At 40.7% G+C, this 12,672-nt stretch overlaps 1 protein-coding gene across 1 annotated transcript; it reads left to right on the plus strand.

Annotated features, from left to right (window-relative positions):
* Window positions 1-6,549: 6,549 nt before the first annotated feature.
* ptgfr (prostaglandin F receptor (FP)) lies at window positions 6,550-10,919 on the plus strand. Its single transcript, XM_033622036.2, has 2 exons — window positions 6,550-7,344; window positions 9,880-10,919. Exons 1-2 carry the CDS (start codon window positions 6,550-6,552, stop codon window positions 10,162-10,164), a joined length of 1,080 nt encoding a protein of 359 aa, XP_033477927.1. The 3' UTR covers window positions 10,165-10,919.
* Window positions 10,920-12,672: the final 1,753 nt, after the last annotated feature.

Raw genomic sequence — 12,672 nt, forward strand, 5'->3', positions numbered from 1 at the left:
AATCCTTATAGACATACAGTATAAGACATGGGTCAGCAACCTTTAATAGCAAAAGAGCCATCTGTGGCCAAAAAAGCTCTCAAATAATCCGCCTGGAGCTGCAAAACATATTTAAGCCTCATAATGAAGGGAACGGTAAGTCTAAATTCGCCCATCAATATTACTCATAGGTCTAAATAAGCATTTATTAATATGTTTTACCAAAAGGTGGCAGTGGCTATTTATCATTGTTTGATACTTTAACTTTGCAGGGTCAGCAGTAAAAGGAAACAAATATGTCTGTGCGCTGTTAAATTCTCAATTGTCCTCCAAGACTTTTTTCTTTCGCTCTGGAATCCATGGGTTGTTTAGCTAGGGAGCGCCAAGACGAGCCATTGTTACTGAGGTTTGGCAAAACTTGAAGTAAACAATGAAAGGCTGCATGACAAAAACATTTTATTTATTCTATGAATAGGCTACACATTTTCACAGTGGAGAATGTGAGAATCACTCAAGGCCTATAATGAAAGTAAAAGTTAAAATGTTAAAAAATAGCTGTTATGAATTTCTCTATAATTTTCTGACAAAGCCACAGGGAGCCACTGAAGGGGAGGCAAAACAGCTGCATGTGGCTCCGGAGCCACAGGTTGCCTACCCCTGGTATGAGAATATCAAAGACCCCACACACTCATGTCCTTTATGACTACTTTAAGCTGCTGCCATAAGTAGACTTGAAAACAGCTGAGGTAAAAGACACTGTCAGTGAACTGGGTGTGTGACTAATAATTTTTAAATTTTTGACCTAATGTGCATTCATGATGTCAGTCACCAGTTATGGACTCACCACAGCAACCTTTAACCCTTGTGTCTGTCAGCTTATTCCTTTACCTTTACACTACCATTCTTTTATATTATGTTCATGCATGTGAGGAAACGTTTTATCTTTTCATTTTTGCAACTCGACTACCACCAACTACCCCCGAGGGACAAAGAAAAATGAACAGATTGTTTTTTAAAAATGTAGAAATTAATTTGTTCAATGAAAAATTCACTCTTTGCTTTCTTTTGCTTTTCTGTTCATACAGGAAACAATGACAGGAGGGACTGTTCAAAACAATGGGATGGAAAGCTGCTTTATTTGATTCCACCCATGTCTTCCTGAATTTAATGAGATTTAATATGCTGTTTTCAAGGAGAAAAATAAGAATTTAAAAGGCTATCCAACATTAGCAGAATTACACTCATGCAAAAATAGTAAAAGTATTTTGAAACTATGACAGACTACATGTCACATATGACAGATTGTACCAAATGTACACAATTCATGAAATGCATGCAAGAATAAGGATATGTAATTCTCCCCTTCTTGTCACATAGTCTCATCTGCAGATCTAGAGATCAACCCTCATCTTCACTTTCCTCACTCTTCTCTCCATTTAGCTGCAATTACTGAAAGAAAGAGCGACGAGGACATTTGATACAACTTCTGCTGAAGAAAGAGCGGAAATAAAGTTTTAGAAAATGGAAATAAGTCAAAACTTCAGGCATGATTAAACATTAAAGTTCCTCAGGGTGCTTCAATAATTGGATGATAAGAAAATGACTCCGAAGTCTTATAAAGTTTAACTTCACTTCAACTTTTATTAAAAAGAAATACTACTCATTTTCAAAATTTGACATGAATAACCCCCAGGATAATTATAGTTAGAAATACAGTCTAACACTAATACAGCTGTGTTTGAAATAGAAAAGACAGAAAAAGAATAATGCTCTTTGCGTGCAGAACTACAGGACTGTCATTTTTATAGACTAAGCTCAGCATCAGTTCAAATAATTTTCCTAATGATAATTACTGCTAGAATATGTCCAAATTTGATGCACAAAGTTATGGATGAAGTGGCTTTGTGCTTTTAGCTGTGACCCAAAGGTTGTCTGACTCAGTTGCCTGGCACCGTGGCTATCTTCAGGAGCTGTTTTGTTAAGCTGCTCCAGGCACTGCGCTGACATCATGGAGACGATATCAATCAATATGCTGGCCCCGGTGTCTATGGGCATGATAAGCTTAGTGGGTCTGCAATCTCTTGGGTACTTCAGGAAATAAACTGATGCTCTGTGTGTATGCATGTGACTTGGCCTCCTCATCAGAGTAATCATGCAATCATCATCTGAAAGCTCAAACTTCCTCTTCACTCGGACAAAATATCACTCTGTCTGCATAGTAAGTTCTCTCTATAGCCACTGAAGTGCTGTAACCAAGTGCTGAAGTGTGTGTAAACAATGACTGCGAGCAGATGGTTATGTGTCGACAGAGGAGAGAATCTCAATTTTACAGACAAATGAAACCTCGTATGGAGTGGGCAACATGAGCAGCCAATAAAAAACTAAATACGTCCCCACTGGAGATGATGTGCTGCACATTGAGCCAGGGGGAGATGCAGCATTGAAAGAAGCCTGAAGGAGATACACGGCAGAATATAATATGGAGGTGATGAATATTAATGCTGAGCTTTCTGGAGGTGTCACAGGCCCAATGGTGTGAAGGAAGAAGGAACATAGAGGCTTCCAAAGATGTGCAAGTTTGGAGCATTTGGGATTTCTCAGCAAACTGCATAATTGTTGCTGTTCTGGAAAATCATGTATCTCCAAACAACCCAGTTGCCAGAATAAAATATTGGCATTGTGCCTTTTTGCAACTTCAGATATGCTACATTTGTGTGTTTCATACATATGAGGTAGTTTTGATTACATGTATATGTGCTGAGTTTCTCATTGGGAGGAGGAGGGGATGGTGGATGGTCTAACAGTATTTGTAGCAACAAATGTGGGTGTTTTGTAATAAGAGTTTAGTACATTTCCAGCTGTGGTTTTAGCGGCAGAAGTAGGTATTTTGTAACAAGCGTCTGGGACATATCCAGCCATGTTTGTAGCAACAAAAGCGGGTCTTTTTTAATGAGACCTCGGTACATTTCTAGCTGTGTTTCTAGCAACAAAAAGTGGGTGTTTTGTATTTCTAGCCGTGTTTGTAGTGACAGAAGTGTGTATTTTGTAAAAATAATTTGGTATATTTTTAGCCATGTTTTCAGCAGCAAAAGTGGGTGTTTTTAAATGAGAGTTTGGTACATTTCCAGCCATGATTGTAGCAACATCAACGGGTGTTTCGTAATGAGAGTTCTAAACATTCAGTTCCCGCCATGTTTGTAGTGACAGAAGCTGGTGTTTTTAAGGAGAGTTTGGTACATTTTTAGCTGTATTTGCAGCAACAGATGTGGGTGTTTTGTAATGAAAGTTTAGTATATTTCCAGCCGTGGTTTTAGCGACAGGTGTGGGTATTTTCTAACAAGACTTTTGTAACATTTCTAGCTGTGTTTGTAATAAAAGTTTAGTACATTTCTAGCCGTGTTTGTAGTGACAGATGTGTGTATTTTGTAACGAGAGTTCGGGACATATCCAGCCATGTTTGTAGCAACAAAAGTGGGTCTTTTTTAATGAGACCATTGTACATTTCTAGCTGTGTTTCTAGCAACAAAAGTGGGTGTTTTGTAAAAGAGATGGCACATTTCTAGCCGTGTTTGTCGTGACAGAAGTGTGTATTTTGTAACAAGAGTTCGGTAAATATCCAGTCATGTTTGTAGCAACAAAAGCGGGTCTTTTTTAATGAGACTTTGATACATTTCTAGCTTTGTTTTTAGCAACAAAAGAGGGTGTTTTGTAAAAAGAGTTTGGTATATTTTAGCCATGTTAACCACGTGCTTTTTATTTCTAAACATATAGCATACCCATGGTTTGCAGAAACGTTGGACAATGCCAACATTTGTACTAGTGATTGGGTTGCTCCAAAATTTAAACTTTTCCTGAGCTAAAAAAAGCAGCCATGTTTTGACCTTTGTAACAATGCTTTTTTTAATTTTATTTTTTTAAATAATCCATTAAGTTTTAAAATGGTTTATTTAGCTTCAGGAGGGAACTCTTATAATTGTACACATCAAAGGCTGTTTACAGGACTTGGGAAGCAATAGTGCATATGTGAAAACAAAAGTATTAATCCATATCTTGACACCAAAGTGTTGACAAGAGCTGAAGACTACAGATCTGAAAAATACAAACATCTGAGGCATGGTGTTGGAGAGAAGTGAGCTTAACAGACCTCTGTAACCGGCTCCTCATCTCTGCTTGTGTTTAGAGGCTTGAAGTTACATTAGATGTAGCACAACACAACAAAATCTCCAACCAAACTGTCAGGGTGTGAGTTGTGGGTAATGTAGGTGCCAGGTTTTGACAAGTGTTCATCATGAGTCTGACAGTGTAACGGGTCTGCAATGCTAAATCAGAGTTTGCTTCTAAGAAAAATAAATATAGAAAATTCCAGATTCCCTTTGTTGTGTTTTGACTAATTACTGACAGAGATCTCTAAGTCACTGTTGTGTTTTCTCTGTTCAAAGGAGTGTTCACTCCAGGGTAATATTTATTGCATAAGTCCATTCACTATCTGCCTCAGAATTACATGTACTCCTCTGTAATATGTCTTAAATTGCTGGCTCCTATGAAGGTCAATAATTTGCTCTCTGTTGGGTCAGACTCAGTGAGGAACTCTCCGTGCTGCATTCAGTTTGGAGGGTCTTTTGTTTGGCCCCGACCCCTTCTCCTTTTTAGACCACTTCACTTTCCTTTTATGTGACTTTTTCCAGTTGAAGCTGCTGCTCGTCTGTCAGCAACATTTGACTTCAAGCCTGCTTTCTCCCTCAGGACTCCCTGGAAAAGATATTACAGGTTTTGCTGAAGCAGCGAGGTTGAAAAGCTTTGATAGTTTCAAATGACATAAATTACAAATGAAAGTGAAACTGTAAGGAGAAGTATTCTTAATTGATATAACATTTGCTTGACAAGATGTTCTAACTAAAGACAGACATAGCTGTAAATCTGATAACTCACAACATCTACTGATCAACTTCCACGTCACAGTTTCCATTAGGAGCTCTGTCCTCATAAATCAGAGATAAGGTAACAGACAAGACTGACATATAGGGGATGAGAAGGGGCTGCATAAACCCAGTGGACAGCAACATATTTTGGAAACATCAAAACACATAAAAAACAAAGGGACCTGGAAAGAAACACCCAGCATCTGTGATGAAAGCGAAGCATGCCTGTCCCCATCCTTTTAGTTAAGCACAATGGTGGGATCTAATAGTGTGCAGTCAGAAAAAGCAAAACGTGTGACTAACAGGTTGAATGAAAGGATATTGCTTGGAACGACAGCCCAGCAGTGTGTCCAGTCCAAGCCAAGACATTTTGTTCTCTTGTTGGTAACAGTGACAACACATTGTTTGATCCTCACATGCTGGAAAACCAATTTATTTAATCGTTTGATAGCAGAACTTTGGCATTGGATAATAAATGTTGAAGCTGCTTAAAATTGGCAGCGCTTAATATTCTTCCTTACTGTTTTTCTATGTTAAAAGATAAAATAAAAACGTGATTGATAAGAAAAAAAATACAGAAATAGAAAATAAAAGCCTCCTGAATAACTTGTTGCATGTTGGACCCTTTGTTGTATCTATTTTAAGATTTGGTTTTGGTGTATCTCTTTGGACAATGGTTTTTTTTTTCAGTTCATAAAGCACGATGACGCCATGCTGTCACAGACAGTCTGTACTTCTAGGACATCATGTGAAGTTATTGACAACCTGTTTCTGCCATTCAGACTCAAGCAGCAGGGTGATCCAACAACACGCAGACAGACTGGAGTAAAACAGAGATAGGATTTTTTTCTTAACAGAAAATTATATGCAAAAGAAAGCTGAAGAAATTGGATGATTTTCACAGAAACACTTTGGCGATTTTAATCAGGCGTGCGTAATTATATGATTCACTGGCGTGCGTATTTTGGTTTGTCGGTTATTTTAGTTTTAATGCCTATTTTGTGTCGACACAACAACAAGAGGACCATTGGGCTGTTTGTTTGCAGAGTGCGACAGATGTGCACAGCCTGCAAGGAGGGTTTGGGTTTGTAGTGACAGCTCGCAGGCTGAAGCTCGCCGCCTTCACTGAGTATGGCACCAGCGGAGCGCACACGGAGCAAGTTGCACAGATCGCAGCAACATTGAGGAAAGCAGTTTCTGGACGCTCAATGGCAATCACTGCAGGGCTGAAGATACGTTTCTTTCTTTTACTGACCATCACAAAGGACGCAGCTTAGTTAGTAAGTTGTCGACATACGGCGAGTTGCGTGAGAGAAGACCAAACCTGAGGTAATTTTTAACCATCCACGATCATTAGCAAAAGTTATTGTCTTATGAGAGTGGGGGACATGTTTCATATTGATTTTATCTCAGCCCGTGTTGATGAAAGTAACGTTTACCGTACCCACAGCTGCATGCGTGAGCTGTAAAGTAGAATGTTTTAATGCGTTAAAGCTGAGCATCTGTTCCAAATCATTTAAACTACAGATTATTGATTGACGTGATCATTTGCCACTTTTTAGCCTCTGAAGTTTTATTGCACATATTTTTATACAAATAAATTATGCATCCCATCTACCATTTATCCTCTCCTTCAGATTTCATTTCCACCATGTCAGCCAATGGGAGCTCAGAGGCAAGTTGCAGGTCAGAGGTCAGACCCAGCAACAGCACCTGCAGCCAGAAGGACCTGTCCATCACTGCCTCCGCCATCTCCATGACCATGGGCATCCTCTCCAACAGCCTCGCCCTCTTCATCCTCGTCAAGTCCTACAACCGTATCCGGATCAAGCACAAGGCGGCCTTCCTGCTGTTCGCCAGCAGCCTGGTGGTCACAGACCTGCTGGGTCACCTCGTCACTGGCTCCCTGGTGCTTTTTGTCTACAGCTTCCACAAGAAATGGGAGATGTTTGACCCTCACCACATTGTGTGCAGCATCTTTGGAGCATGCATGGTGTTTTTTGGTCTGAGCCCCTTGTTCCTGGGAAGCGCCATGGCGGTGGAGCGCTGCATTGGAGTCACCAGGCCTATCTTCCACTCCACAGCTTTAGCCTCCCGCCACATGAAAAGGCTGCTGGGACTCACGTGGTTGCTCGCTGCCCTGGTGGCTGTGCTGCCTGTGCTGCTGTGGAGGCCCTACAGGGTTCAGAGCTCCAGGAGCTGGTGCTTCTTCCATATGGAGGAACCTAAGGACTGGCTGGATGTGCTCCTGCCTCTGCTTTTTTCTATGCTAGGGCTGCTGGCCCTGCTGCTCTCGATTGTGTGCAATACACTGACAAGTTGCGCGCTGCTGCAGGCCAGACTGCGCTGCAAGCATCACTGCAGAGGCACGTCATACCACATAGAGATGATCTGCCAGCTGCTGGCTATCATGTTGGTGTCCTGTGTGTGCTGGGGGCCTTTACTGGTAAGAATTTCTTCTTGGAAGACCTTTAACCCTTTTGTGATGCACATTCCCCACAGCCTGAAACCATGAAAATGAGTTGGAACTCCTTTTTAATTTGAGTTTATATCAAAGGTCCAGTATATAGGATTTAGGGGGAGATACGGGCAGAAATTGTTTATAATATGTTTGTTTTCTTAATCACTTGAAAATAAGAATGATTGTGTTTTTGTTACCTTAGAATGAGCCATTTATATCTAGACAGAGAGAAGGTCCTCGGCTATGAGTCTTCCATGTTGCACCATCATGTTTCTACAGTAGCCCTGAACGGACAAACCAAATGCTGACTCTAGAAAGGGCCATTTGCATTTTTGCATTTTCACGTCGGCAACTATAGTTAGCAGTCCCTCCTGACGAGCAGTGTCTGAAAAACACTTATTTTTTAATATGAAACAGCTTTATTAAGTTTTTTTTTTAACTAGATTAAATCACAGAATTTGTTTGTTTTGGAGAGGAAGAGACTTCTGTGGATGATTCGGTTCCCAGTAAAAATCTCCTGAATGTCTGGATTTGAAGTTATCAGAGAAAATTGGTGAGCACACATTAGTTGGTGCTGGGCTAGCGGCCTGTCTGTGATGAGCTGAACAGCATTGGAGAAACATTAATTGGTTACATGATCAGCTTAAAGTTATAGTTGGTAATCCTGTTCAGAAACACTTCTTGGGTGAAATGGTCCTTCCTTCCTGAGAGCAGTCAATACATAATGTGTTCAGAAAAAGGAATGAAAAAAATCCGACCTCTGTGGCAGCTGCAGGCCCGTAAAACCTCTGACCAATCCCTGCCATTCGGTGCGAATGGAAAGAACCAATCAGATGCCTTCATATCTCGTCCTGCCCGAGCCCCCCTCCGTCCCTCCCTCCCTCCTCCCTGCATGCACTCATCACGTGTCACCGTTGCCGGAAATATTCAGCACATTCCTCAGCAGAAATACCTAGTTAGTAGGAGTTTGCTCAACAATGGCAGAGAAAATGCAGCCAAAAGTATCACTTCCAGCGTTACTTGTAACGGCTCGCCCCGCTAAACAGGCTGAGAAAAGAAAGTCGGAGGCAGAAAAGGCTGCGACGAAATTTGGATAAAGCGAGAGGACAAACCAGACGTCAACATCGGTGCAGCTTTTCAACGGTGGAGACAACTGAGGGAGCTGAAGGGCCTGAAAAGTGATGCAGAGGTTGCTGTCTTTCTGTTGGACAGGTAATTATTTGTTTGCTTGGGGGGATTTGTTATTTTACTCGGCTCTCCTCTGCCCTGCTGACTCCTACTGCAGTGCGGGATGCGCATTCAAGTTTGTGGGGCCGTGACTTTGGACGGCGCACTGACGGGAGGGGGAGGAGGGGATGGGGCTGAGAGGAGGTGCCGTTTTCAAATCTTGCTAGCTCTCCAACATTACCAACTATAGCTTTAAGTCAGTGTTTTTTTTATCAGTTTTAATCATCTGTTCCATTTGTTTTGGAGAGGAAGAGACCTTTGCAGATACCTCACCTCCTGTTAAAAACCCTCCTGAACAATAAACACTGAAGGAATCCTGATCGGAAGTTCCCGCTTTGCACAAGGGAGCTGTTCTCTGCTGGTTGCAATCTGCAATATTCACCACTAGATGCCACTAAATCCTACGCACTGTTTCTTTAATTGATCTCAATTTGTTACTAATAATCCATTTATAATTACATTTACATTCCCACATCATTTTTTTGATCTTCAAACCCCATTTTCTGTTTGTGTCTGTCATGGATTTTGACCACTGGTTGGTACAAAGTGACTGTCAAGAGACGGTGAAATTGGGTTTGAAATGAGACAAACCTGTAATTTGTGATGAAAAGATTGCTCAAGCAAAAGGTTGTTTTGAAGCTTTTTACACTGCTGTTTTTCTCTTTCAGTCAGTCCATTCCTCTAATTCATTGCTGCTGAAGCTGTCATCCATTTATCTATGACATCAGGACTCAAACGCTTAAGTAATTTGCATCAGACATACATAGAGGAGCTTGAGAAAGAACATGGAGTGTGATTGAAGTGGTATTTTAAAGCAAACATGCTGTCGCATTTTCACATCTTTGAATAACTTAAATCTTATTGTAACAACAAAAACTATAGTTTTTTATTCTCAGTTTAGTCAGTTACTATTTATTTATGAGTTTACAATCACCATGCAGATGCTCATGTATTGAATCATTGTACATGTGTGGAGGATAATGGATGTGCCAGTCATGAGAGGACGCCTGGTGATTGACACCATCAATCTTCAAAAGATGAGCTGGAAACATTAATTACTGCTTTACAGGCTCTTCTGTGAAACACTGAATTAAAAAAATATTCCAGTAAAGCATTTGCTTATCTTACAAAAACAGTGAGTGCCTTGCACAAGGATGCTTCTAATCTGTCAGTGTAAAAGTTTTTTATTTCTTAAATTAAAGAAAGACATTAGTTATATTAAATAAAACAGCTCATGGTTTGTTTGTCTATCTTTTCTGTCACTGTCTCTTACTCTCTGACCACTCCCACCAGATCCGTGTCATCATGCTGAGCACCAGGGCCAACAGCGAGCCTGCCTCTTTCAGTCTCCTGATGGTGGTCCGTATGGCCACATGGAACCAGATCCTGGACCCCTGGGTCTACATCCTGCTGAGGAAGGCTGTTCTGAGGAAAATCTTCACGTTGTTCCAAAGCTGCTGGGGCCCAAAGTCTCATAACTTATACCGCTGGCAGCGCAGCATTCTCCGCAGCTCGACAGAGACCAGCAACTCGGGTAGATTACCTCTGCGAGACACTGCAGTCAAATCCATCACCTGAGAGGACCTCAAACTCAGACTCTAATTTATTTACAAAGCACATTTAGAAACAATTCATATTGACCAAAGTGCTGTACAAAAGGAACAAGTGGCTAAATACATGAGAGGCAACACAACTGTCAGGTACACAGCTCACACATTCAGAGACACAACACAAACAGACACACCGCAGAGAAAGTCAGGAATAAAAGTAGGTTTTCAGCCTGGACTTAAACAATGCAGTGGAGGGGGCACATCTGATTTGGAGGGGGATGCTGTTCCACAGTTTGGGGGCAGTCACAGCAAAGGCACAATCACTCCTGAGCTTGAATCTGAAGCGTGGGACAGACAAGTTCCCCATGGTCAGCTGACCAGAGGAGGTCTGCCATGCAGGATGAGGCCAAACCATTAAGGGCTTTGTGAACAAATAGGAGAATCTTAAAATCAATTCTGAATTTTACAGGCAGCCGGTGGACAGGGGCTAAAACAGGTGTGACATGGTCTCTCCTCTGGGTACCTCTGAGGAGCCAGGCAGTGGCGTTATGAACTAGTTGGAGGCAAGAGAGAGAGAACTGACTAATATCAGTGTACAGAGAGTTATAGTCCAAACGGGAGAACATGAGAGCGTGGCTGACTATCTCCAGGTCCTCTGAGAAAAACAGGAAGAGGCTTTGAAGATGTGCAGAATGTGGAGAGGTTGGAAAAAGATATACGTTTCTTCCCTGTTCCAAAACCAAAATCAAACCCTGAGAAGTGTAGGGTTAGCTAGCTAGCTACTGAAGATATAGCCTACTGAATGTATACACATGCTGCTTTTGCTTTTTAATGATTATGCTGATATTCAACCAGCTGTGTGTCATCGCATTGTGCACAGAACACTGTTTGACTTCTGCAGATCCCTGCCTGTCCGGCGGCAGAGGTCTGATGGCACACACTGTGATGCCACACAGCTGGTTCAATATCAGCAAAGTTTCCCTTTATATTCATTGTCTTGTGTGGCGATCAGCAGTGATGTGGTGCTTCACTTTTACACTGTGATCTGTAGCCTGTAGTTCGGCTTTAGCTTCTAAGTGTCTTTGTCTTTTCAACCTGTTGTTGCTGCTGAGTCAGTTTGACATCCTGGATATATCCTTCAAACACAGACTGAAGACAGTGTGGGCTCCATTCTTACTCTGACAGCTTGTCAGACCATCACAAAGGGGCGGGGCTTGGCAAAGGTCAAAAAAAGTTATTGTAAATAACAGTTATACAGTTAGTATTCATGTTGGAGTTGTAAAATGATCACAGTGAACTGGCAGTATTGTGCTCTGTTGTATTATGTGAGATTACCTTTTAGAGCTCAACTTTCAGCTTTGAACAAAATCTGTTTTAAATGTTCACAGTGCTCAGAAAATATTACAGTCACTGTCAGATTGGTTCAGTCGTTTCTTTATTAAGCTTTTTCTATTGGAAAAAATGTATTTACTCTTAATGTTGCTGGAATTTCAGCTCCAGTTTGTGCCCTTAACCTCATCTAAGGATTTTTACTGAATGTGTTTGATTCTGTTTCTTCTTCTTTTGATGTTGTTCTTACTGACAGTAGCCCAGGTCACAAACACAGTATAGCCCTGTGTTTTTGACCTAACATATATGTGGTAACGTGATATGGATTCTCTGGGTTATAATGTGGATGTATGGTTAATGCAGACACAAAAGTCTGCTGCAGAATGTACAAAATAATGTAATGTAATGTAACTGAGCTCATCACTGGTTTTGATTCAGTCTGCACAAATATTTACGTATAAACGACACACTGTTTAGATATTTGTAGCATACAGATCATATAGAAACAGTCTGGTCATCTTCGTATGAGCATGAAAGTTATGTGTCGATCACATTTAACTAATGATTTATTGTTTACTGATTCACTATGACTGCTGCATTTCCTTATAGCTGATCATGCTACATTGTTTCCAGGCATTTTCATACCACTATGTCAGAATGAAATCAGACAGAGCAGGGCCGTCAGTCAGGCAGTGGTAGGTAATATTACTGTTAATGCACAAGAGTTTTTTCATCTCTCTTATGAAATCTTTTCAGTTTCCTTGGCCTGAACTGTGCAATAAAGGTAATAATGGAGAACAAATAAACGACATAAAAATGCAAATTGAAGGCTCATAAAAATGTTTTGTTATGATGGTCAGGATAATGTGTGTTAGGAGGAGGTTATTCTCCACCAGAAACATCTTTTGAGGAGAGGGTCTGTGTCTGTCTCTGTGGAGTCAAGAGTGTGGCACTGGGATAATTAAAGACATTTCAGTTATAATCAATTATAATCATTAAATGCTAGTCAATTATGTTAATCATGATTAAAAGGAGACACCCCAATGTGAATAGAATGCGTTTTTTAACATATAGATATCACCACCAAACCTACCCAGGTGATTACTTAAGACAATTATTTTTTGTATTACAAGTTTTTTGAAATGATATGTTAAAACATGCAAATGAGGCATTATCTAATTAAATATGTATTTTTTGCATACATTCC

The sequence above is a fragment of the Epinephelus lanceolatus genome, chromosome 6 (assembly GCF_041903045.1).
Source record: "Epinephelus lanceolatus isolate andai-2023 chromosome 6, ASM4190304v1, whole genome shotgun sequence".
In the NCBI taxonomy this organism is placed as follows: Eukaryota; Metazoa; Chordata; class Actinopteri; order Perciformes; family Serranidae; genus Epinephelus; species Epinephelus lanceolatus.

Excerpts from the sequence above, each read along its gene's own strand:
- ptgfr (XM_033622036.2), top strand. The coding sequence starts at position 6,550 with ATGTCAGCCAATGGGAGCTCAGAGGCAAGTTGCAGGTCAGAGGTCAGA. Across the intron at positions 7,345-9,879 it reads TGTGCTGGGGGCCTTTACTG|ATCCGTGTCATCATGCTGAG; the intron begins GTAAGAATTTCT and ends CACTCCCACCAG.